Raw genomic sequence first — 27,345 nt, 5'->3', positions numbered from 1 at the left:
GAAGAAATCCCTCTTTGACATGGAGAAGGCTGGTGGAAGAACACACCTACCCATGGCATCGAAATAAGGATTGGGATTCCTCATGATCTGCTGAGGGCAACACACTAGTAGCGCCTTTTCCCTGGGGAGCTGGGAAGGAATTTTTCCCTTGCTGACAGATTGGCTGAAGAGGATCTCTCCCTCACCTTCTGGGACCCAGTGAGGTGGTGCATGGGGGTTAGGTTCTAATGTTGCAATTTAGTATGTAAAACTCATGGCAGATGCCCAGTGCAGATATGCATTATGGAAGGGATATGTTTACAAAAGAATATTTGATTAAAATGCATTTGAAAGAAATAATCTCTTAAAGGAGCTGAGGAAGTGTGGAGGGGGTTGAGCACCTACATCTGGGGCAGTAGGGATGTGACACCCCTCCCCCCTTCTTTTTTGAGCTGCCCATTAAGGGAGCTGAGGAAGGGGGAATTATGTGGAGGTGATTAAGGAAATGTTGATGACCTGCACAGTACAATTTATTGCCAGATACACCCAGTATTTTAAGAGAATGACACAACCTCACTAAACCACATGCATTGTCATTTGTTTTTTCTTCTCTGGTCATTGTTTTGAACTTGGCTGCAGGCATGCAGATATCCCCTTTCAAAGCTCCGTTTCTGACAGCCTGCATGCTTATCTGCTCTGGGACACAAAGTAAACCATTACTGTGGAATGCTCCTGCTGCAGAGGCAGGTGTGTGTGTGTGTGTGTGTGTGTGAGGGGGGGCGCAGGGGGTGGTGGCTGATGTCAAGTTTCCCCCTTCCTCCTGCCATTGTCTGAACTTACAAGACAGCATGCTGACACACTGCCCCTCAAAACACACGGTCTCTCCCCCCATATACACACAACACATAGTCCGTCACACTCCCCACTCCCTCATTTGAAAAGCAGCTGGCAATCTAATAGATGCCCATGGAACAATGGGATTGGGAAACCTGCATCATATGACGCTGTGCCTGTCCCATTAGGCATTGCAAAACCTTTCCAAAGCATGCCACTCGCACACTGCAATAACTACCACAATGCACTGCTCTCTGTGGTGTTGCAAGAGCTGCTAATGTGGACATGCTTCACAGTCATGAGCCCAATGTGCACACACGGCAGCACTTTCCCTGCTGCTGACTCCGAGGGCTTGTTTAACTCCTGGCGCTCTACATCTTCAAGTGTAGCCATGCCCTTAGTCTCTGGTAGCTCCTCCAGGCACAGTAGCGGCAGGCCAGACACTCAGTTCAGTTCAGTCTCTCCCTTTTGGCAGGGTCTCTTCCTTCAAACCTCTAGGGCCCAGAAGGGCTGTACCCCTGTTGTGCAGGGTTTCCCCCGCTCTTCACCTCTGTACCTGTGAGGTCTCCCTCCTGGCATTTGTCAGCATCTGCACCATCCGGCTCACCAATAGCATGCCTGCTCCCCTACAGCTCCTATTGCGTGCACCTATCTGACTGGAGGGAAGGCTTTTAACAGGTTCTGGCAGGCCCTTGATTGGCCCCAGGTGTCTTAATTAACCTGGAGTAACCCCTGTTCAATTACCAGGGGAAAAGGGACTTTCTTACCTGCCTTTGACCATCTTTCATTCAGGATGAATGCTAAAAGTGACTGTTCGCAAACCTCAGTGATGTGAGCTTTGTTGCTCAAGAGTGACAAGTTGCTAATATGCAGAAGGGATGGGTGATTTTGTATGTTTCTCATGCATGTTTCTGTATGTTAATGACTTGTTGGGTAGCTAAAATTGTAAGGTACTAGAATTGATATAAATGTGTACAGGATCCTTTTGCAATAAAACTGGTTATGACTTGATCCAAGTGTTTTAACAATTGGGGTGTTAAGTCTGACCATACATCACTGTGATAGAATGTGGACTTTCAGAGAGTGAAACTGCAAGTATTAACCACGGTGTAACTTACAGTTTCCTAAAAACATAAACCTGGCAGCTATAAAATACACTATGTGCATCTATAATAGCTATTTTATATATTGTAGTGTCAACATTTTTAAATTAAATGTTTTACATTCAAAAAAATAAATCCCTCTCTTGTAGCTGTCTGGCCTGACCCCGTCACACTACCCATATGTTTTTAAGGGTTGAATTTGAGTCATTTGTCCTGCAGGATACTTAACCCTTTCTGGTTATGTGTCACACCAATATACATCCAGATCAGGTGGGATTGGCTATAGGCCGCATGACTTGGATAACTTACGGCTGTTAGTAGTTATAATAGTGGCTTTTAGCCTTGGATGTGGAAAAGATAGGGAACTGTGAATACATTATATATACAGTCCAGAGTTTTGGTTTGGAGCTCGGTTTTAGTGAATGGGTTAACTTCTAGATAAGGGCCCTATGTCTTGAATCTTAGCCAATGGCATCATTTCAGACTCATTTAACCTCCACAGAGGTACCCAGACAGTGTTGCCCATTGTCTCCTTTCGTGTTCAGTCTGGCTCTAATGCCTGCAGAGATCATCATACGTTCTCACCCAAATATTCAGAGTATTAAAAATGGTCCATTGGCATATAATTTGATGCTATAGACCAGGGGTTGGCAGCTTTTCAGAAGTGGTATGCTGAGTCTTCATTTATTGACTCTAATTTAAGGTTTTGCGTGCCAGTAATACATGTTAACATTTTTAGAAGGTCTCTTTCTATAAGTCTATAATATATAACTAAATGATTGTTGTATGTAAAGTAAATAAGCTTAATTTAAAATTAAATTAAAATGCAGAGCCCCCCTGACTGGTGGCCAGGACCTGGGCAATGCGAGTGCCACTGAAAACCAGCTCGCATGCTGCCTTCGGCACCTGTGCCATAGGTTGCCTACCCCTGCTATGGACAGATTATGCTCTTTTGTTGATAACAAATCACAGTCTCCACTCTTTTAGCATTAATCCAAAATTTTTCTCTCACTTTCAGACTATAGATTTAACTTAGAGAAGTTGCATCTACCTGTGATCTCACAGCTGCCTTTTAGCAGAGTTTTCTCTCAGTGAGCCCTTCATAGATGGTCAGAGTGTTATGCTATACAAAGCACACGGGATCTTTATAGAGGAGAAGGCAAAAACACTGCATTTATTGAAAATACAACAGTTAGCATATGCTTTTTAGACACACACACTCACTCACTCACTCCTGCCAGTTGATGTTTATAGTTACCAGTCTGTTGTAGCTTGAGTCAATCTAATGGCCAGTTAGATTGAGCATGAGTGAGGAGCTGGGCTCTTGTTGGTCATGATCCGAGGCTTTGCAGGACTGAACCCAGAGTTCCATGGCAAAACATCCCAGCTTTATGGTTGTAAATTCCCATTTGAGTCCATGCATTTGCAACGTCATCCTGTAATCATTAGTCCTTAAGTGGTGTTATCATTTGATGGTTATTCTCCGGCTTCCCATCATTATCTCCTATTTGTTGTCGGGGGCGGGGGGTGCCTGCCTCACCTCTCAGGTCCTCAATGCTGCTAACATGTTTAGCATCGGATACAATGGATATTTTCTGATTGTCTCCTGGTCTTTCCAAGTCTCTCACTTTTTCTTGACCATCTGGACATTTCTGATGGCTTTCACACCTTATCTTTTCCTGATGCATGCAGTCCTCATTCACACAAACAATCTCTTACAGAAACCTTCAAAGGAATACAGACAGCAGTATTTTATATTCAGCAGAATACATTGAAGCCTTGCTAAATCTTATAACTAAAACAATTTACATTGGAGCTTCAGGCACTCAATATTCCTCTAATCTCCTTAACATAGATACAGTACAAGATCCTGTCTCTTACTTACTAAAACCTTAAAACAAAGAAATGTCTATTTAACTTAACTAGTGTGCCTAATTTGCAATACATATAGGAAACCATAGTAGACATTATAACTTATCCTAAAACAAAAGGGTGACAATAATCAGTCAAAAGGATTGTTCTGGTCTGTCATTCCTTTCTGCTATTCAAAGAGGGTGGCTGACAGGATAAAATCAAATCATACATTAATTCTCATAGTACAATTATAAAATCCTGCTCCTACAAGAGGCAATTACACATCTAGGGATAAAATATAAAGAAATTTTGGAAAACTTGCAAAAATGAATTCAGAACCCGCCCTTCTATAGCTAGCAGAAGATAACAGGTAGTGACAAGCACTTTCTCTAAGCTTGGAGGATGGAGGGAGGAATTAACAATGCCTAGATGAGCTTCATTTTGAGTGAGCTACTTATTAAATCTTTTAATATAGGATAGCTAAATGACAAGATGATTAAGATCTGTATATGAGCCTGGGGCATAGTAAACAATGGCTACCCTGAAGATACAAAAACAAACAAACAAAAAACCCCTTGTGTCAGTAACCAGTGTAGCAGAGAAACTGATCAGACAGCTACAGAAAAAGAAACAATCTTTTTACATCAAGTAGAACATATGCACACATGGGTTATGACTTCCTGGATTACCTAGTAGAACTGAAAGTTAAGTAGAAAACACCAGTGAGTGGGCTGCCAGGGCAAAATGCCACCCCACATCCGTAAGCTAGGGAAGGGATCATAGTTAAAATAATTTGTGCTTTTTTATTAGTATTTCATATCAGAGTTGCAGTGAGTTAGAAAAAATGTGATAACCACTTAGGTTTTATTCTCTATAAAATACTTGTTTGGAAATAGTGTATGTTTATGTAAGACGGGATTGTTAAATATAGTTCTGATAGCCACCAAGTGCTATTTGATAGCTGACATTAATGCCTACTCAAAAGTTTCCAGGCAGCATATATTACCCCCTTCTTTCCTCCCCCGCAAAAAAGTGAAATGGGGCAAGCCAGGGTATAAGGGCCTGGGTGTACAGATAAGCCCAGATAGTTGGCAGTTTCTTTGTTTCATCCCAAAGGATGAAAACCAGCAAAGGAGACATACAAATTTACATAAGAGTTTGCATCTATCCAAATTTCATCTGTTGATAACTCCAACTTTTGGAAGTGTGAGGGTATATAGATAATTCTAGAAGTCCCTCATGTTTCTACTTTTTTAAATCTGTGTTTCAAGAGGGTTTTTTGCCCTAAATTCAATTCTAACTGATTCTAGCTCATTTTCTTTCCTTTTGGACAGCTGTATTTTGAACTAATAGAAACTGATGCCAAATACCTTGATGGCTTCTGTACTTTATACCGCCTTACTAAGGATGATATTGTCAAACACTCCATTTTGCTTCATTTGAAATCATTCCTGCATTGTTTGTTTTTTCAGCTCAGAAAATCATACTAACATGATGGAACTAAAACAAGCTACACTGAGAAAATCTAGGATGAAATCCTGGCCCCACTAAAGTTCAGAGGTAAAACTTCCATTGACTTCAGTGGAGTCAGGACTTCACCCTGATCATCTAAGATCTGAGATTTTAGTTTACTAGAAGAGCTCAAAATTCTTCATAGGTTTTTGGTGAAACAGAACAGATTCAGAATGCGTGCTCCTACCTCCTCAGATAAAAACCTAAGTAATGTCTGGTGCTCATTGTTTATTATTATTGTGTTGAAGTGTCTTACTTCTTACTTACATTTCTCCCAAATGTCTCAGTATGAAGCTGTTAGCACTTAGAATGCTACCCGAACCTTTTAAAGAATGTTCAAGGGGTCCTTTCAATTGATAGCGATGAAACTTCATTGTTATGTAGTGTCTAAATAATGGGATCTCTTAAGCGCTGTGACTATGATACAGATATTTTCCTGTTAGTGGCAGATCTCTCATTCACTGAGACAAATGGACACAAACTAGGTATTTTGCCTTTTAGCGCTGCACTGTGGGCTGGTCTAGCCAGGGTTGTGGTGGTTTTTTTGTTTTTTTTGTACCTATTTAACTATCTGTTTGGAAACTGATGTCATTAAATTGTTGCAGCCTTTTTAATGTGGATGCAGTCATATTAGCACCTGTATACCATTGTAACTGTATTTTGATATAACTGTCAGTTTCTAAAAAGATATACTTTAATCAGTACAATATCTGTTTTAGATCACATCAGAAGAGAATAAATCCCTCTAAGAACTGTTCAGTCAGTGAGGTTTATTGTGACTTTCACTGGTAAAGGAGTCTATAATCAGGGCCGCACTTATTCTGTGATTCTGCGATTCTGCATTTGTGGAACTGGCTGCAGAATCCACCTTTTGCTGCAGAAAGTGCAGCAAAATCTAAGCTTTCATTTTTTTAAAGAGGTTTTCTGCAAAACATAATTTCTTTTTCAAATTTAAAACTAGTATAATCTGATACAGAATGGTCTTTCTGAAACACGAATAGATGTGTGAATTGCCCTCATTAACCTAAGTGTTAACTATGAAACTTAATGATAACCTTAACTATTTATTATCCAACTATTTAACTGTTGATCGTTTTAGTAAAACTTTCAGCAAATGTGTTTTTCTGTTGTCCTTGAGTACAGTGGAAGATATTGGGACAGTGAGCTGTGGGGCTGCTTTTTGCTCTCTGTGGTTTCTGGGACTGGGAAGTAAGTGCAAGCTTCCTACACAATGTTTTTCTAAGTCATTTGTTTCTGTTTTCTAAAACAATAAAGATTGTTGTAGCACAGCTTCTTAGAATAAGAGCTGTTGATTGGTATTGTTAGAGGGATAGGGCATCATCTGCTGAAACAATGTGACTTTGTTATACATAAATTATAAAAGATTTTCGTGATAATTGAAACAGAAGATGATGGAAATTTGAGGGAGGATAACATATATGACTGCTTTCTGGCTGTGGGATTCATTAAAGAAACTAATTGTGTTATGAAGTTGTTTTTGTTGGCACAGAGAGAGAAGTGCATTATCTTGTTTGAGGCAGTTTTTCGTAAATCTAGTTGGCAGGTGAAGAAGAATTTTCAAAGGTACATCCATCAGGAGTTTCCAGAGTACAGTATGTTTAAAATGGCATAACATGTAAATCCCTTCCTCCTAAAATGACAATCATTAGCCCATAAAGACATGGCTGCCCTGAAAAGTTTACAGTCTAAGGCAGGGATGGGCAAACTATGGCCCGCGGGCCGGATCCGGCCCTCAGGGCTTTGGATCCGGCCCGCGGGATTACCCCTGGTGGTGCTGCGGGCCCGGCGCTGCTCTCAGAAGCAGCCCCCAGGCCGGGAGGCAAAGGGCTCCATGTGCGCACGCAGAGCCCTCTGCCCCCCCCCCAGGGGCCCCAGCACTTCCTGGAGTGGCGTGGGGCCAGGGCAGGCATGCAGGGAGCCTGCCTTGGCCCTGGTGTGCGCCACTGCCACCCCGGAGCCACTTTAGGTAAGCGGCACCGGGCTGGAGCTCAAATCCCTCCTGCCCCCCGCCCCCCAACTTCCTGCCCTAAGCCCTCTGCCTGTACCTCGCACCCTTCCTGCACCCAACTCCCTGCCCTGAGCCCCTTTCTGCACTCCGCACCCCTCCTGTACCCCAACCCCCTTCCCTGAGCCCCCTCTTACACTCTGCACCCCTTCTCTGCCCCAATCCCTTGTCCTGAGCCCCTTCCTCCACATCCCGCACTCCACGCCCCCTGCCCTGGCCCTGCATACAATTTCCTCACCCAGATGTGGCCCTTGCCCCAAAAAGTTTGCCCTCCCCTGGTCTAAGGCCCCAGTCCTGCAATTTGTTGAGCATGGGTGGACTGCTATGCCCATGAAGACTCTCACTGACTTCAGTGGGGCTTTGCACGATTGCAACACCTGATTTTTATGCAACAGATTTCAGATGTGGGGCTTAAATTCTGGCATGACACAGCAAGTGAGAATAGGAAACAAAATATGGGAAAGGAGAGAGGTAGGACAAGAGTTGAAATACTAGGATTTTGTGGTGACAAAGTGTGTTCCTTGTTGGTTCTTTCTTTTTTAATTTTCTTTTTATACATTTTATTAATTCACTCTGTATAGGTCATGTTGAAGGAGTGGGGTTTTAGAAGGGGTTTGAATGAGAAAAGGGTGGTGGCTTGGTAAACTGTTTCTAGTTTTAGAGGGCATTCCAGGAATGGGGCATGTGGCTGAGCCTTATCCGGTTGCAGTAGTAATGTTGCTGTTGACTTGGTTTCCCTTGCTGGTAAGTTGGGTTAGCACTTCAGCTGAAACAAAAAATAAAATAAAATGGAGCACTGCTGAAATGTCTCACATACCAATTACAATTGTTAATATAATCCATACATCAGAGTATTTGGGTTGCAGGAGGAAGTTCTGGTAGGGGATCAAAAGTGATTAGTGTAATGTGGAAAGTAAACACTTTTGAAGCTCTTTTCAATCAAAAATAGAAACTAATCTTTACTACAGACACCCAGGTTTTCTCAAGAGTTAACCATCAGTTATATTTTAATTTTGATGGTTTGTTTTTAAGACTTTTTTAAAACATTGTTTTACACCGTTATTTTAATTCTTTCTTAACCACAACATCCTTTCTGAAAATGTTAACAAAACAAAGTCCCACTCAGTGTTGTATATTGACAGAGAGAGCCTGATTCTCTGTGCACTCAGATTTAGACTGTGACTCTTTTGCATGTAAAGGTTTAGGCCTATTTGACAATTACCTTCTCTAATTGGACTACACTTTGTTCTGCTGGGTCAGCCCACTCCCTGGGGTTAATTGAGCTTTCTCAAGGAATCCAGGGAAGCTATTTGTCAGTTTAGGTAGCTTTAACTGAGCCTTCATAGCACAACATAATAACTCTTGCAGATTCTTTCTTCCAAGTCGGTGCAAGAATAGCAATCCTTCCCCCAAATTAGTCTCTTACACCTGTAGTTCCAGTAACCAGATTTCCTGGCTTTTGCCTCAGCCTCAGCAATACAGAGCTCCCAGCCAGTCTCCCCTTTTTGTCTATTTGGTTTTCTGGAGCAATTTTTCTCAACGGTAACTTCAGTAGCAGTCCATTGAGACACTGCCTCTGACCCCTCAATTTCCTGGAGGGTATTGCATTTCCTCCTCACTCAGCCATTCCTTGCTGATCTATCTATATAAGGGTCTGCTAATTAAGGTCCACCTCTTTCGCAGGTGCCATGGGTTGTGGCTAATCAGACAGCCAGGCCAGCTCCCAGGCCTCTGACTTTAAGAGAGGGGTATCACTTATTCTTTCACAGTGCCACAGACCTGCATCTGAGCCTGCTTCAATGGAGCTGTGCTGACTTGCACCAGCTGAGGACCTGGCCCACTATGTCAGCTACTACTGATACATACATGTAGATATGTGTATGCATGGCAACTTTATACTTGATTTCATTTTTCTCCAAATGAGCTTGTAAATATCCTATTAACTTCTTTAAAGACACATTCCTCTGACATGTAAGCACTTTTTCAAGTATAGGAGCCCTTTGTTTTGGAAGGAATTCATTTTTGGAGGTCAGATGTAGGTTGCAGCAGATTAACTACGTTACTCAAGTTCTTTAGATGGGCAAATATTTGAAATATTAAGAACATAAGAATGGCCATATTGGGTCAGACCAAAAGTCCATCCAGCCCAGTATCCTGTCTTCTGACAGTGGCCAATACCAGGTGCCCCAGAGGGAGTGAACCTAACAGGTAATAATCAAGTGATCTCTCTCGTGCTATCCATCTCCACCCTCTGACAAACAGAGGCTAGGGACATCAAGGCAAGGGCCTTGAAGAAGAATGCCTGTGTTCATGGCCACATAAAGAGGGACAGAAATGTTGGTGGACAGAACAATAAAGATCCTGTGGGCCATTAAACCAATGTGTGGTCTTGGCACCGCTCTCAAATGGGTTGTAAGGAGCTACCCCACACTACAAGAAGGATGTGGAAAAATTGGAAAGAGTCCAGCGGAGGGCAACAAAAATGATTAGGGGGCTGGAGCACATGACTTATGAGGAGAGGCTGAGGGAACTGGGATTGTTTAGTCTGCAGAAGAGAAGAATGAGGGGGGATTTGATAGCTGCTTTCAACTACCTGAAAGGAGGTTCCAAAGAGGATGGTTCTAGACTGTTCTCAGTGGTAGCAGATGACAGAACAAGGAGAAATGGTCTCAAGTTGCAGTGGGGGAGGTTTAGGTTGGATATTAGGAAAAACTTTTTCACTCAGAGAGTGGTGAAGCACTGGAATGGATTACCTAGGGTGGGGGTGGAATCTCCTTCCTTAGAGGTTTTTAAGGTCAGGTTTGACAAAGCCCTGGCTGGGATGATTTAGTTGGGAATTGGTCCTGCTTTGAGCAGGGGGTTGGACTAGATGACCTCCTGAGGTCCCTTCCAACCCTGATATTCTATGATTCTATGATTAATGGTCTGAATTCTGATTTTGCTGTACTTTGGTATAATTCCATCAGTATCAACAGATGTAACTCCTAACTTCAGTGGTGTAATTGAGCTCAGAGTCAGACTGTGTTTTGATCTTCCTTAACACGCTTTTTAAATGATGACATAGTTTGCGTGTAGCAGCAATTTTAGTTGTCTGCTTCAAAATTTGAAAAGTACATTTCCCCCCTGTGTTTCAGTTTAACAGCATTTTGTCTAGTGAATACATGGCATGTTGGAAGTAGGATATTGTGTTTTCTCGAATGTGAAATGGCCCTAAAAGCTGTTTGACTGTATTATTGAAGCAAGCTCTTTGCTGCTAGGATAAGACTAACAGTCCACTAGCTTATTCTTTTTATTTACTTCACATCCTTTATTTGTAATAAAAAAACATTTTAGCGTATTGTTGTTATAGTAAAGGCATTGAATTGTTAAAGGCATGTCATCCAGTTGCTCATTGGGTGGCACAATATGTTGCAAATTTGGAGATCTGGGCAAAACACTCTAAACTCAGGAGGTGAAACTTCCATCCTTTGCTTCACCTGGATGAATATCACAGGCTCTGGTAGAGGAGAGAGAGAGAGAACCTCCCTGAGCAACAAAGTACGTACTATGGTATAAACTGCCGCCTGAGTCCGGCAGTTTCTCTAGAAATTCTTTAGGATAAATAAATGAGTTTTCTATCATATATAAGCAAAAAGGGAGCAATTCCCTATCTGTAAAAGCTCAAATGTGGTGTAACACTTAGATATGGATCAGAATTCACAAGCTGAAATAGATTAAACTGTGTCAGCTGCATTAACAGAAACTCCTCAGCAGATCAAATGACATCAGTGATTGTCATGACCAAGAACACACTAGGATTCTTGAAAACAAACATTTTGTACATACATGCGTCTGCAAATCAGCCTTTTTTGTGGTAAGGTCCACAGGTTTGTTACAGGGGTGGTACTGCAAACTGTACGCAGCGTGGGGGTAAAAAATGTCATTCACTGGCACCAAGCAAATTCCCTACTTCCTGAAGTTCCTTTCCTTTTTTTTTTTTTTCTTTCTTCCTTCTGCCTTTGCAGCAGCTGGTGGCTCAGCCAGTCCTCCCTGGCTGCAGAGCTTTTTGAAGAAAAGTCCAAACTTTGTTATTTCAGATTTTTAGACTAACAGTTTTGGTTCATTAATGTGTTTGTCTAATACCCAGCCAGTGCCCTCTGCAAGATTCACTGAGAGAAACAGGCTGAGAAAAGTTAAAGGCAAAAGGAAGGGAAGAGGAAAATTCACTTATCTCATCTTGACAGTTTTTGTGACCAGGGCTCTACAGAGATGTAAAGATGAGGAAAACACACAGAGTGATACGAATTCTGGAGTATCTTGGATTCAGTGCAGTCAGACACTTGGTGCCAGGGAAGTCAGTATTCATCCTCAGCAATGGCCTCCAACTATCAAGAACAATTTTTTTCACCTGAATGAATGTTTTTCTGTTGAAAAATGCCCTTTTCACAAAACTGAAATTTTAAATTTTGGCCCAAATTTTGACTTTTCATCAGGAAACTTGAGTTTACAGTTCCCCGACTGTCCACATGTGAAGTGAAACTGACAGAAGCTTTCCTAGAGGATTGGTGAGGCTGATTGCCCAGGCACTCTGCCACCCACTCCCTTCCCAGTCCCGTTCTGCCTCCCCCCGCCAGCTCTGGGAGCTGGACTGGGAGAGATCCCTAGGCACAATTCTGCTTCCCCTCCAGCTCCAGGGGAGACAGAGAAACCCCTGCCTTCCTTTTCTTCCCACTGCCTTCCCAGATGCAGATCTTCCAGTGGTAGGAGGCTGAGTGTGCAAGTTCCCTGACTCTCTGGCAGCCAGGTTAGAAAACCTTTCAGGCAGGGAGCCAGGAAGACAACCGTTCCCCCTACCACCACCTTTTTTTGTTTGTTTGTTTGTTCGTTTGTTTTCCACAAATGGAATTTTTCTTAAACTCTTTCCATGAAAATGTTTGCATTTTTTTTTAAAGTTTTGTCCTGGGTCAGGATGACTTTCCCCCATCCTCAAAAACGATACATTTTTCATGAAAAGAAATTTCATTTTCTAGCCAGCTCTAGATTCAAGATTTTACCTCAGAAGGATGATGTTTGAAGATAGCTATAATTGAAAAGAAGTGGTATTGAAACAAAAAAAACAACCCTATTTTTTATTTTTAAAAAAGGTTAGGTTAGAAAAATTTCAACTAGCTCTAGTGATGGATGAAGTACGTGGATATATACATAAATAAATAAATAAAAAAAACAGGGCATCATTTCTTCCATAACTAGAGGTGAGAAGGGGTAATTTTTTTCAAATTTTATATAAGAACAGTCATACTGGGTCAGATCAATAGTCCATCTAGCCCAGTATTCTGTCTATGACAGTGGCTGGTGCCAGATGCTTCAGAAGGAATGAACACAAGAGGGCAATTTTGTCATTCAGTCCAAGCTTCTGGCAGTCAGAGGTTTAGGGTCACCCGGAGCATGGGGGTGTTTCCCTGACCATCAGGGCCGGTGTAACCACTAGGCAGCTGCCTAGGGCGCCAAGATTTAGGGGCAGCAAAAAATGGTGCCCCACATTTTTTTTTTACACTGTTGCTGGAAAACGAATGAATAAAGAAAAGAGAAACGTTGTTGAACTTGCATTTTAACTTGTCATTCTCTCGTACATTACAGCTATAGCCTACACCAGCTCTCCATTGCGGGCACAAGCGTACTGCTTCACTACAGTACAAAGTGGCAATGATGTCATTTTTCTTGTCATGCGCAGCCATTACCCGTTCTGACAGGCAGTTCATAATGCTAAGTTTACTAGTTTTCGGAGGTTGTTGACTGAGGCTAACAATTTTTGTTGAGTTGTTTCAGATCTAAGACTCTGGCAATTGCTGCTGCATCATTTCACTAATACTTTGTGTCAATTGTGTGTGTATGTTAAGTATTTGAGTGTATATGTTTATCATGTGCGAATATGCATGTGTAGGTTGTTGAAATTTGTCATATTGATATTGTCAGTTGTTGTTGTATGATGGACTATCCGCCATTCTAATTTTATAAATTTTATTAATAACAATAATTGGATATTCTAAAGGTAAAATAAAATGTAGTAGATTTTGATATGAAAGAATGAAGGAAGGAAGTATACATGAACAATGCCATATTATGCAGTATTCATTTTTGAAAGTTTATAATGAGCGATGCTCCAGGGGGAGGGGTGGGGGGGAAAGGGGGCGCAAGGTGGAAGTTTCGCCTAGGGTGCAAAATATCCTTGCACCGGCCCTGCTGACCATCTTGACTAATAGCCATTTGTACTGGAATAAGTTGGGTGTTTCTCTTCAAAGAGTAGTTGTTTATCTTCAAAAGGACCCCGCTTCATTCAGCGCACAGGGCAGATCTACTCAGCATTGTGGTAGTGAAGTAAGCTGTTGTCTATAGGAACCTTGGCTCACCTGAAGTTTGAAGATTTGTAGTGAAAGAGGCAGGGGGTTGCAGTGAGAGAAAGGAGTATCAATCTTATGGTTAAGGCAGTTGAATGCCCCTATGGAGACGCAGTCTATCTGTCTCTCTGCCACTGAGTTCCTATGTGATGCCGGGCAAGTCACTTACACCAAACTTTTCAGATAGTCACTTCTGCATGTAATTAAAGGCTGTATCATAATGAGGGCTGAATTAAGGTTGTGTGGGCAACATCATTCTGGCATATCCTAACTTAAGAGTGCTTGATTTTGAAACCTTTTAATACTTTTTAATCTTAATTTTGTATTTCCCATTTTTTTATGGTTCAGTTTATTGATCATAGCAACCTTAACTAACACTAACTAAAGATTTTTGCTTGTGAATTTAGACAAAACTCACTGAAATTATGCATTTTTTAGGACATGTAAGAAAATCCATTTAAAAATGTCACGACTCAGTAACAAGTTATAACCGAAGATCCATTTATTTTAAATTTAGACTATTGAAAAATGTACTGCTGGTTTAGACCTTTAACAGAAAATTAAAGCAGCACTCTCACTGATTTGATAAAAGCACTGATCAGGAGAGTTTAATGCAATGTCTACTAAACATAAAATGTGGTTATAATTGATCTCTCTCTCCTGATCTTTTTAATCAGACATCATCTTTTCATCATGCTCATGTTTCTGTACAATTTGTATTCTATTTCAGAGTTCTGTGGCAGTGATGGTTGTATTAGCTAAGTAAACTGTTTTCTTTTGAGAGAAAAATTCATCCATATTTTCATTGTGAATTAAGTTGGATCCAAGAACTGTAATATCATTTAGCTAACAAGATTATTCCTAAATAGAATGAGACAAACTACCAACATAACAAAGTAATTTCAAAGTGCAGCATACAGCTGAAAAGTATCAGAGTGGTAGCCATGTTAGTCTGGATCTGTAAAAGCAGCAAAGAGTCCTGTGGCACCTTATAGACTAACAATACGTCTGTTAGTCTATAAGATGTTAGTCTATAAGGTGCCACAGGACTCTTTGCAGCTGAAAAGTAATTGTTCAAGCATTGTTTCCCTTAGAGGATTTCTAGTTGTCTGAGAGCTTAAACACTTAATGATTACACATTCTATGAAACAGAAGATATTAAAGGCCTTCTGCTATCTGCCATTCCAATGTTTTTATTTGACTTCATAGTGAAGATAATATATTTCAAGACTCTCAATACATTCTAGGATGCTAGAGAAGAAGACAAAATTTTCCTTCAGACTCTCTGCTTCTTCAGATGTCTTAGGTTTATCTTTCAGTGCTAACTTAAAGGAATGGCAGATATCACAATAAAGATATAGGTCTGGTTCTGGGGTGTCTATTCTGGATACTTATGTGTGGAAGAAAATACTTCTCGCTTCAAGTGACAAGGTGGAGTGTGGGAGTTTTAAGAAAGTATTGTTGATGATATTAACCAGTAGATTCAGAGAAGCTTCTAGTCTCTGAAGGACACTTCCCAGGTTCCTTCTTGCAAATTGACACTGCCTGATTTGTGTTTTTTTTAATGTATGCAACAGATGGCACGAGGTCTGAAAGCTGCCTTTCAACCATTGAATGCTGACTTTCATTTTGGCTAGTATTATAGGCTATGATGGTCCTAAGTACATAAGGAGCAACTTATTTGGACATAAATTTCAGTAAGACCCAAGACGTAAAATAGTGGATTAAAACAAATCCCTAAATGTAAATTTAAAATCCTTGTAAAACACGTCAATAGCAAGATTTTTAATCCCTGGGTGGTATTTCCAATTTTGTCTGGAACGCTTATTCTATGAAGTGTTTGGTAATCTGTTGGTCATAAAGTTTGTCTTAACATTTTTTTCCAAAGGAGACAGCAGCCTTTCAGTGATCCCTATGTACTAACAGTCATTTTCTGACTGCTATTTTTTGTTATGTTTGTTAAAGATAATTGGAAAGGTGGTTCATTTGCTAGTCATATCTATAGTTTGTTTCCATTTTTAATCATTTAGTTGAATAAGCACCACTCCTAATGCAGAGATAGTGGCTCAACTTTCTACCACTTACTATTTGCAGTTTTGTTGTAGCCGTGTGGGTCCCAGGGTATTAGAGACACAAGGTGGATGAGGTAATATATTTTACTGAACCAGCTTCTGTTGGTGAAAGAGACAAGCTTTTGAGCTCACACAGAGCTCTTCTTCAGGTGAGACCTGAACAAATGAGTTGCCAAATTCTGCACCAGCTTTGGTTTCTAGATGTGCTGTGTAGTGTCTCCTATTTAACCTGGGAGGCTCCTGATTTTGTTTGTTCTCACACAGGCTCTTCATTGCCAGGGGAAGCATTGCTAGTCTATATGGTCTTGGCTAGGTTACTCAAGTCTATGGTAGAGTGTCTCGCCTCCACATCCTATTAGGCCTCAGGGTGTAGCAGTTATGCCTCACACCCTCTTTTTGGCCCTAGGTGGGGCTTTCATACTGGATTGTTTTAGTTTTGGAAAATAATCTTATTCCTGAAGAAAGGCACTGGAATTCTGCTGCTGGGAGCTTTGTGACTCAATGGCTCCCCGACCAGAAAAGTTGGTATTATCTTCACCAGCCTTCCATTTGTTTCCCCTAACCAACTAACATCACCATCTCTATATTGAGTCTGTCCATTAATTCTTATCCATGTCCCATTCGTATCCAAATACTGGGCAAGGCAATTGACTGTCTTGGCTGGATCAAGTGCTAGTGAAGAGATGGGAGCTGAGGTGCTTTAAGCATGTTGATGACACCCAGCTCTGTCTTCCTAATACCCTCAGTGGCTCCATATGCATTTGAAAGGAAGAGTTGTTTCAGAATCAAATGGTTACAAATGAGTTTCACTTTGTTTTGCTTTGCAAATTTATAGTGTTTACTGGACTGTGTAGTTAGGTCAAACTTTATTTTTATTTGCTTTATTCATTTGAATTTTCTAATCAATGTCAAAAGTTTTACTGGCAAATTATCAACATGGTACAAGTATAACATTTTTTAACTTTGGTGTAAAAAATCCCATAAGAACTTATAGTAGAGCTTTGATGCTAAAATCTAACCCTCAGCTACCAGCCAAGAGAGTTCTGCAGAAACAACACCATTTTTATCCATTAACTACTTCATTGGATCCATAAAATATAAAAGGTCAAGATTAAGGCTTTAATATATGTGGGAATTTACTAGTTCTTGAAATAATCAGGAACTTTCAGGAACTGAGCTGTAGCTATTCGCCTGAATAACAAAAGAAAAATAACAAGAAGTCTGGTGGCATCTTAAAGACTAACAGATTTATTTGAGCATAATGCATCTGAAGAAGTGGGTTTTTTACCTACAAAAGCTTATGCCCAAATAAATCTGTTAGTCTTTGAGGTGCCACTGGACTCCTTGTTGTTTTTGTGGATACAGACTAACACGGCTACCCCCTGATAAAAGAAAAATAGCCTTTCCTGTATCTATCAGAACAAAACAAATTATGAAAAAATGAACAGAATAAAATAAACTTTAAAGTAACAATGGGAAAAGAAGGAAAAATATTATTTATTTCAAAGGCTGATTACACAGAGGGCTAGATTGCTACCAGTGACTTTGGAGGATTAATCATCCCAAAGAAGGCAAAAATAAGGTGGGCTATAATCTTGCTCTCCCTGGCTAGTCATAGAGAGAGGACTATGCTGCACCATCCTCAAGGATTTTAGTTTTCCCAGGTGTGGAAGCTCCTGTTGTAAGGAGCAGATGTTGGCATCTGAGGAACTTACGTTGGTTTCTTTTTGGTTTGGTTTGTTCTCTAAGTAGCAGAAATCCAGTGCAAGTGGGAATATTCTAAAGTGAAAGTGGGATCCACTTTTTTTTTTGAGGGGTTAGCAGTTTTTAATTGTTAAGGTAATTTTTCTATGAACCAACTTCTGATCCCATACCAGTGTAACACCATAGGCTTCAGTGTAGTTATTTCTGATTTACACCAGACAAAGTGAAATTGGAATTATGCTCCATTAATTTTATTATACAACAGTTATGACATATCACTATTAGACAGCTGTAAATAAAAGGAAATTTGCAAAAGCTATGAAAATATATCCAGGGTCTCTGCTTTCAGAATGATTGTATATTTTCTGGGAAGCTGTCCCCTGGATTGTGTAACTAGAGAGAACTTGTTGGAATTCAGACAAGGTGAAGACAGAATGGCATGGAGAACACCTGCAGTTCCTATACTGATATTTCTAGAAAGAGTCTATTTGTTGAAATGCCATGGACATCAATGGTGTTATATAAATAATACTAAAAGTTTGGTCAGAGTGTTCCTTCAATACTTTGTGTATGAATGCTTCCATTTCTTTTCTGTCCTCTTATTCCCTTCAGATTCCCCTTTCTTATTTTGGCAAACCTGCCACTCTGGTACATAGCCATGGTAGCACTGGCAGTGATAGGATACATGCCAAGGATGTTTCCACCAAGATTAAGCTGGGCCACCACTGCCTGTGCTACTGTGGCTGCACTGCTACTTATATACTAGTTCAATGAGAGCTAGTATGACTATATGTATGCAAGATGGGAATCTCACCCCTGGCTAGTAGAGTAGACATAAGCTAAGAGTTAGCCAGCTGGGCTTCCACTAACAATGATTAGGTCGAGCATTTTGTAGTCATCACTATTGTGACATACATTACTTGTTCTGCACCAGTGTAGATTGGGCGGGAAGTTCAGAGCTCTCTTCGTGAATGCATGTGCCTGGCTCCACTCCATTAGACCACAAACCTGTAATTGACTCCATGTGAGTGGATATTGGTGTCCCTGTGAGGAGTTCCAGTGAAGTCAGAGGGACTTTGTGTGGGCTTGGGGTTCTGCAGGATTTTGGGCTTGGGGTTTTGCAGCCTTACTTCTAGGATGTATTTTTTGTTCTTTATTCTGCCATATGTATTATATAGTTATTTTGTTGGTTTTTTTGCCTTTCAGAGAACAAATACAATTGGAACTAGTAATGCAGATTTTCCCTTGGCTGATTCCGGAATGTACCAGTTGGACATTACATTAAAAAGGGGTCAAAATTTAGCAGCACGGGATCGTGGAGGTAAGAATATGCTGATAAATGTGGTTTTATGTGTGTCGTGTAAGTTATGTTTTTGGTAGTTGAATGAAATACAGTACTAATACTTCTAATGGCTTATTGGCCTGAAAAATGTCTTTAAGGGCTTGTCTGTATGGGAACACTTAGGAAAGTTAACCCAAATGAACTAAAGGTGTGAATTTAAAGTGCATTAGTTAAACCATATTGATCCTCTGTGTGGATGATTTCATTCAGAAGCCACAGCTAAAGTGAACTGTGGACGCTTTACTTCTGAATGAGAGCATCCACACAGGAGATTCAGTTAACTGGGTTAACTTTCCCAAGTGTCCCCATGTAGGCAAGCCCTAAGTGTTAGGTTGTAATGTTTGGCTAAGAACAAATATGCCCAAATGTGTTTCCCTGAGATAAATAATGCACATGCATTAAAAAACTCTACTTGATCCATTTTTTTGGTCATAGTCTTGCAAATACAGTGTGTCTGCAGCTGCCGGCTACATATTAGTGCTTCACAAGTTGCATTTGGGTCATGCACTGGGCACCCTAGTTTAGAAAAAAAGGAAACATTCTTACAGGGCAAATTGACCTATAGGAATACACGGTTTAATATATTTTTTTCTTCCAGTGGTGCGGAACCTGCATCTGCAGCTCCCATTGAAAACCAGACCATCTGAACAAAGCATATTCAGACTTTTATGAGGAGCCAGTCTGATGTGAAAATCTGACTAAAAAATACTTTGAATCTGTTGTGAAATAGATACCGAGGAGCTGTGTGGGAAATATAATAGCAACAGTAATATTGTCAAGAATCTTTCCAAGAAAGACTTATTGGTCACATCACATGATCAGTCTAAATTTGCCTGGCTAGATTCAGATCTCAGCTACAGTGGTGTAAATCTGGAGTAATTCAATTTAAATCAATGGTGTTACTTCAGATTTACACCAGTGTAACAGATCTGAATATGGCTCTCTGTTTCAAGAATAACTTATCACTCTATTCTTCCTCGTGGTATATAGGTACATTAGCAAAGTGTGCTTGATGTTCATAAAACAAGATATTATGATGTTCTATGAGGTAGAAAGATGCCCATATAATTGACTCAGTCTCTGAATCAAATGCATTAGAATAAAAACATAACTTATTTTATTTAAACTTGAAATTAAAATATGAGTACAAATGTCTTGCGTTTTGTGAGAGCAAGATTTTTATAACTAATTAGCATAATTACATTTTGTTATTATTTTTCTTCTATAATTTAGAAGTTTAATTCTTTTGGTAGGCCTTTAGAAATTTGGGGGCGTTAATCAAGCAACCATGCTAGAGAGCATCTGAACTCCCTGCACACTGCAGAGATGCTCTGCATTAGCCTTGTGTAGGCCAGGACAGAAGATGGTGGGGTGACCAGATGTCTCGATTTTGACTCCTTGATCTGGAGCAATGTTACAGACATCGCTCTTGTGACATTCTATACCTTGGAGGAGCACCCTGTAATCCCTATATTCCTTATTTATATATAATTGTGATCTTGCATATAAAGCATGCCATGTGAGGTATCGGGAGAAAGGTTATGATCTGCCGAAAGTCATTGTTCTATATAAATATGCATATCTTTAGTGCATATGAAGTTATGTGATTGTGTTGTATGGTTGTCACTAAAACATGCTGTAAGATGGAGAATAGTCAGTAGCTCTCCAGCAGCAACAAGGAAAGTAACCAATGGCTGGGCGGGTGTTGAACAGCCATCAACAGCCATTGTCCAGAAACAGAACTACAATGCAATGACACGCTTGGACAAGGCCACACCAGTGCAATTGCTCAACTTTGCCTGGGGACTCAGCAATGTCCGCCAGACATGGACTTGTGTTCTCCAAGCACAGGGACTAAGGGTATAAAAGAGAACACAGTGGCCCCAGCTTGGCCTTTTCGCTTCCTCCCCACTTATGCTGCAAGCAACAAGGACACTCAAAAGACTGAAGACTCCAACAGAGGAGACTGGACAGGTTTCAAGGGTGAAACCTGTGTACTATGAATTGCAATATCCAGTTGGGTGAGAAAACTTTGGTTCCCACTCAGCATATCAAGTTCATTGGAGCCCCATAAGATTCTACAAGCTTGCCGACCGGCTATTTTAAAACGATTCACCACCTTTGTCTCGGTCTGCAGTCTGAGCCTTACACAACAGTTTGGATGTGCTTGAGGTTCTTGGGCCACGTCTGCTTGCATGCAAGTGGTCCAGTTTTCAAGGTTGCCTTTTAGCCCTCTTCAAATGTGGCTCAGGACAGTTTACTGTCTAACTCTTCACTCTTTGCATGGATTGGTCCATGTCCCACCACTGGTCCTGGATTCCTTACAGTGGTGGACACTTCCAGAGAATGTTTATTAGCCTGTTTCCTTCATCTGGCCCTTATAAACTAGGTCTGTTGTCAGATCTTTTGGGGAAGGAATCTTATCCCAGTGAAAAAAACAGATTCTTTGAGCCAGTTTTGCTCCTGAAGGTAATTAGTATTTGGAAGGGGGCTTCTCAAAATCAGGATGTCTAAAGGTAGTTCTTCCTTTTCAGTGCATCCTTCTTTCCATTATCCATGCTTCCTCTCCAAGAGTTCCTCACCTGAAAATAGTGATTTGAAAGTATTATCCCCCAAGATAATTTAAAAAAAAAGAGTCTGGCACACCACTTTGGTGCCTCCCACCTCAACAGGGAGTCTATCACAGCTTAGTGAGGTAACCTTCCTGATTAAGTTTAATAAAAACTAAGAACAGAGAAATCAGCAGTATTATTCAGATACACAATGAAAACGATACATAAATACTATATATGACAGGAAACACTTTCTCAGTTAAACTAGATAGAAAATTCTTTGCACTTACATCAGAGGAAAAAGTCATATCTAATAAACATTACTATTAGTAGTTGAGTGATCCAAGGCCTATAACAGCCATCCTGTTAGAGCGGAGCTGCTGTTGTAACTTGCATCCTCGTCCAATTGGCTGCCCACCTAACTAACTTAAAACCAGGAAACAAAACACTCAAGATCACCAGGGTACAGAGAAGATCAAGTTTGTGCTGCAGTGTTGAGAGGAATCCAGCAGCAGACTATTTGGGTGGGTCAAACAATGTTTTGCCCAATTCCTGTTTGAAATGCCCTATTGTTATTTTTATTAATTATTTATATTACAGTAGTGCCTGGAAGTCCCATTCAAGGTTGGGCCCCATTGTGCTCACCCCTCCCTAAAAAGATTGCAGTCTAAATAGTTGATACACACAAGTATGGGGAAGGGAAATTGATGGACAGAGAGATGAATTGGCTTGCCTAAAGTCCTAAATCAGTGCCCTGTCTGCAGTATCATATTACTATCTCGTCCCATGGGGACACTTAGACCTGGGTGCAGTCATGTTTAAGTCTTCTTGATAAGGAGTTGGGTCTTTTCCTTAGCAGTCTCAGGAGAAAACAGGGCTAGATTTACTTCTCTTTTAATCTCCTCCTAATCATATCAGTGATGAGCATAGCAGGTGGCTGCATCAGTTGTGGGAGGAAAATACTAAGGGCTTGTCTACACTACAGGACTATTTCGAATCTACTTAAGTCGAATTTGTGGATTAATTTGTGTATCCATACTAAATACACAAATTCGACTTCTGAGTCCACATTCTGCCCATTGGATTGTGGGATTTCACCCCAATGCATGCTGGAAAGTCCCCTCCCCCTCCTCCTCTCCCTTGCGCCGCGGCGGGATCTGTTCGCGCCCTTTCTCTGGTGGTTACACACACGACGCACAGCACAGCGAGCATGGAGAGCCCCGCGACGATCATCGCTGCACTATGGCCGTTGTCAACCACCTCTTCCACAGTCAGATGCTCAGTGGAGATCATGGTGGCAATGGGTCAAGTTCATGGTGAAACAAGCACAGACTGGTGGGACCGCATAGTGCTGCAGGTCTGGGATGACACAGTGGCGAAACCAGGGATGCGTGGGAGGGCTGCGAAACTTCAGGATGCGTAAGGACACTTTCCTTGAACTGTGTGACTTGCTGTCCCCTGCCCTGAAGCGCCAGGACACAAGGATGCGAGCAGCCCTGACTGTGCAGTGTGGCCATGGCAGCCTGGAAAAACTGAAACGCCAGACAGCTACCCGTCATAGCGAACACTTTGGGGCGTGGGCAAATCTACCGTGGGGATTGCTGTCATTATCCTGGCACCAGCCCACCAGGCCTTTACCAACGTTTAGCGCCTCCAGGCAGGCACTTTCTTCCCGGACCACAAAATAACGGTTGGGGATGTGCAGATGCCTACAGTGATCCTCGGGGACCCGGCTACCCGCTAAATGCCTGGCTCAATGAAGCCCCTACAGGCGCCTTGGACACTGAAAAAAACTCTTCAACTACCGGCTGAGCAAGTGCAGAATGGTGGTGGCTGCTGTACGATCAGCCAGACACCCGTGCTGAGAGAATATCCCAGCGGAGCTGATCATAAACCAAGTTTCCCCACTTCCCAAGGACGTTTTAAAACTAAGGACATGTTTTAGTAATTAATAATAAATCTTTCTATTTTGGGGGGGGGGGCGGGAGATCGTCGACTACGGTCCAAATGCATATGTGAAGGAAGCCTGCCTTTACATTCGGGGATGTCAGGCACCAGGACCCTGCACAAGCATACACCTCAAGGAAAGACCCAGTCAGTAACACAAAAAACGCTTTTAAAATAAATACACAGGGGTTTGAACTTGGAGTTGGACTGGTTGATGCTGTAAAAGAAAGAGCTTGTACAAATTTAGGGGACTTCTTAGCGTTGGAGGCGGTTGCAGATGCACTGCAGAGGGCTCTCTCCTCCTGACTGCGGTCTTGCAGAACATCAGCGTTTGAGTCGCCTGCTGGTCTTCTGCCGCCACCTCTCCTCGTCCAGGTGTGTGTGTGCGCTGCTGCTGACACTCTCTCCTCGACTCTCTCTCTGCTGCCTCTCCCTCTGGAGCTGGCCCATCAGTTCCTGGAACATGTCGTCCCTTGTCTAGTCAGTTTCAGTGAACAAGACCAAAGAGGAACCAAGTCTCCTGAAAGTCCAGTAAGCCTTACAGTACAGAGTGCTTATCAGTTATTAGTGCTGTGTGCTCTCTCTCCTGGGTCTTGCACAAAGCAGGACCCCTGTATGCTTTTCCTCTGAGGCCTGCCACAAAAAAGTCTACATGCACAATAGTAACAGTACACTAATTCCACTAATTAGATGCAGCACTTCCTATGTTAAGAAGAAGCCCTGCACACCCAGGACCCTACGCTGCCATGCCTTTCCCAGCTGCTCTCTGAGCTTTTTTGAAATATCCCCAGTTTTTATATAAATCCCTGTTTCTAAAAAATAAATGTTTCCCTGTTTGGAGTCCTTACCTGTCTTAGGTCCTTCACTTCCTAGTGTAGACCAGGCCTAAGAAGCTCTTAACACCGAATTAACAATATCTATCCTTCAAATTACTGTTGTTCTAGGCTCTTTCTCATGTTGCTTATCTGACCCATTTCAAGCTAAGAAGTCTAAATTTCTAGGTGGGATTCAGGGCAAAGTGCTGCATCCTGGCAGGATCGGGAGGCTGTCAGACGAAAATTATTGGACTTGTAGTCCATCTCAGCAGAGGAGTATTATTTGCTTTTGACTACTAGTCGAGACAGAAGCTCATTTGTTTCCTGAGTCTCCTTACAGGCCTGCCCACTGGTGGTTTGTCTCGTTGCTTTTTATAATCTGGGCATCTTGCATTGAGATCTGCTACCTAGGACCCCCCTGATCTGTTTGTAGTCCTATTGACTTCCTTGAGATTTTTGCACAGGTGCAGGATTCTGTGTTTCAAGGTTTTGACAAAGTACTGGCACCTAAATCTAAGACTTTTTTAAATATACATTTCTGTGCCGATATAACGTATTGCAGTGAAAATATTGCATTAATAAGAGTAAGTAGTAGAACAAATGGAAATTTTGTCCTATTTAACATTTTATAATTATTTAAACTGTAACATACCTCTGTGGTGCACAGTGTATAGCTGGCATGCTTTTCAGTGTTCGTAGATGGCTTCTGTTGCTCACTGTCCCTGCTCAGAATTGGATGGAAATCTGCCCTTTCACAGTTATTTATTCAATTAAAGCAGTTCTAGAATAAAATCTGGTCCTGTGGATTTGCTACATTCCTGTAACACATCTTAGGGGAGAATCCATATGGGTATTTAGATATCCAGATCAGTGGCCTGATTTAAAAAAAAAAATTTTTTTTGAGCTGCAGATTATTCAGTGCTCATGCTCACTACTTCTAAAATATCAACCTATTTATTGTAATTAGTGTCTACCTTAACCTTAGGCACTCAAGTTTGAAAAATTTGGCCATTGTCCACAGGAAATTTTTGATCCTTCCTGTCTCTGGCCTTCCTCCACTCAAAGAAAAAAATATAGTAACTTCTGGTGATAATGGAGACAAAGGCAAGTTTCCATCTAGATGAATGGATATATGGCTGGATACATAAGGAAAAAATATATTTTTAAATGAACACAGTATTGAAACATACAATTAAAGACTTTTTATCCTTTTAAAAAATGTATTTGAGTGGCTGATTTTAGTGCCTGATTAGATTTAGTGCCTGATTTCACCCACAATATGTTTATCGCATTCAGATGCTACAGATATAGGGGTCATATGAGTACCTAAATTGACAATATGCCAAAACAGAATAATTACAAATCTGAAAATTACTTGCCATATTAAATGCTTATGAACTGTTTATAGAATAAAAGGTAGAAGGTGTTTCCATTTTTTCATGAGTATTTCAGTTTCATGGTAGGTGTTACATTTATTCCATCAGAGCATCAGTAAAAATTTTGAGTGTCAATTTCTAACACCCTTAATTACATTGAATACTATATTACTGTACGAGAAGCTCCATTATTCTCAAGTAGCTCCGCTATTCTCAGTGCCAGTATGTGCTTACACATAATACATTATTACTTGATGTGAGTCAGAGTAAGAGTCTGGCTCTCTGATAACACTTTCTCCAATAATATAATTGTTATTTTGTGAAAGGGCGGGACAAGGGTGTTGGTTTTTTGCTATTAGAAAGTAGGCAACCCTAGTGAAGGGGCTCAGTGTGATTGATTCAGCTGTGTGTGTCAGAAAAAGAAAGCATTCAGAAATCTATAATAAAAACAGATAAATCAGCTGGTAGCATAGCCCTGAGAAGGAGCAGAGATAAAACTCCATGGAGCACAGGACTGGCTGGAAAACAGACTTGGATTTACAAACAAGGACACATGTTGTTGTACCTACTGTGTTCAGAGAAACGGAACCTGTGTAAAATTCTTTGTAAAGAAATAGGATTGCATCAAAGAAATAACTGACGTCATCAGTTATTCACTCGTGGCCGGGCTAATTATCTGGACCATTCCTGACAGGTGTTTGTCTAATGTGCTCTATATAATCTCCAGTGATGGATTCCACAACCTCCCTAGGAAATTTATTCCAATGCTTAACCACCTTGACAGTGGGAAGTTTTTCCTAATGTCCAACCTAAACCGTCCTTGCTGCAATTTAAGCCCATTGCTGCTTGTCCTATCCTCAGGCCTGGTCTACATTAGTCTGTTATTTCAGAATTAGCCGAGTTAATTCGAAACCCCCCCCCCAATGATTCCATCCACATGACCAAACCGTTTTTTTCGATTTAAAGGTCTCTTTAATCCAATTTCTGTACTCCTCGGCAAGTGGAGTAGCGCTTAAATCGAGATTGCAATCCCGGGTTAATTTGTCCTGAAGACTTGGGATGCATTCACGGTCAGTATAGCTACTGGAAAAGTCTGTTAACATGTCTGGGGATTGAGTGGAAATCCTTCAGGGACATCTTCATGAAGCTCTCCTGGAGGTACTCTGAAAGCCTTTGCCACGCTGTGGATGGAGGCCCGTTCATGCTGAGCTGTTCACGTTTGGCTGAGAGGTGGGGCGGTGGTGGGGGCAGAGGGGGGTGAAGCACATGTACTATGTAATGTGAATTGCTTGATTCAGTGTGAAATAGTCTTACATTTTAGAGAACAAAGGGATCTTTTTAAATACTACTCTCCCTTTTTTTTCCCTCCCGCAGCTGCAAATGTTTCTTCGCTCCCCCTATCCTCTCCATCCCAGGGGCTAATGAGCCTAATGTGGGAGCAAACTGACATGCTCAGGCATCTGGTGGAACTGCAGGAAAGGCAGCAGGAGCACAGACCACCGCTGCAGCCCCTGTATAACCGCCTGCTTTCCTCCCCAAGTTCCATGTCTTCCTCACCCAGATGCCCAAGAATGCAGAGGGGAGGCTATGGGCACCCAGCCACTCCACCCCAGAGGATTGCCCAAGCAACAGAAGGCTGGCATTCAATAAGTTTTGAACTGTAGTGTGGCATTGTCCTTCCCTCCTCCATCACCCTACCTGGTGCTTCTCTCCTCACCCGCCCCTCTCGGGCTACCTTGCGAGTTTCCCCCTATTTGTCTGATGAAATAACAAAGAATGCATGATTTTGAAACAATAATGACTTTATTGCCTCTGAAAGCGGTGTTTGAATGGGGGAGGTTGGTTGGCTTACAGG

General features: G+C 41.4%; 1 protein-coding gene across 15 annotated transcripts in view; it reads left to right on the top strand.

Annotated features, from left to right (window-relative positions):
• The window catches only part of MCTP1 (multiple C2 and transmembrane domain containing 1), a 444,146-nt gene that overhangs the window by 166,111 nt on the left and 250,690 nt on the right, over positions 1-27,345 (top strand). For all 15 annotated transcript variants that reach the window (XM_039545048.1, XM_039545043.1, XM_039545040.1 and 12 more), the window contains one exon: positions 18,665-18,779. In XM_039545048.1, the coding sequence (XP_039400982.1) occupies positions 18,719-18,779 (61 nt within the window). In that variant the 5' untranslated portion in view covers positions 18,665-18,718. The remainder of the gene's footprint in view (positions 1-18,664; positions 18,780-27,345) is intronic.

The sequence above is a fragment of the Mauremys reevesii genome, linkage group 6, assembly GCF_016161935.1.
Source record: "Mauremys reevesii isolate NIE-2019 linkage group 6, ASM1616193v1, whole genome shotgun sequence".
Taxonomy (NCBI): domain Eukaryota; kingdom Metazoa; phylum Chordata; order Testudines; family Geoemydidae; genus Mauremys; species Mauremys reevesii.
This window is presented reverse-complemented; position numbering and strand designations above follow the sequence as displayed.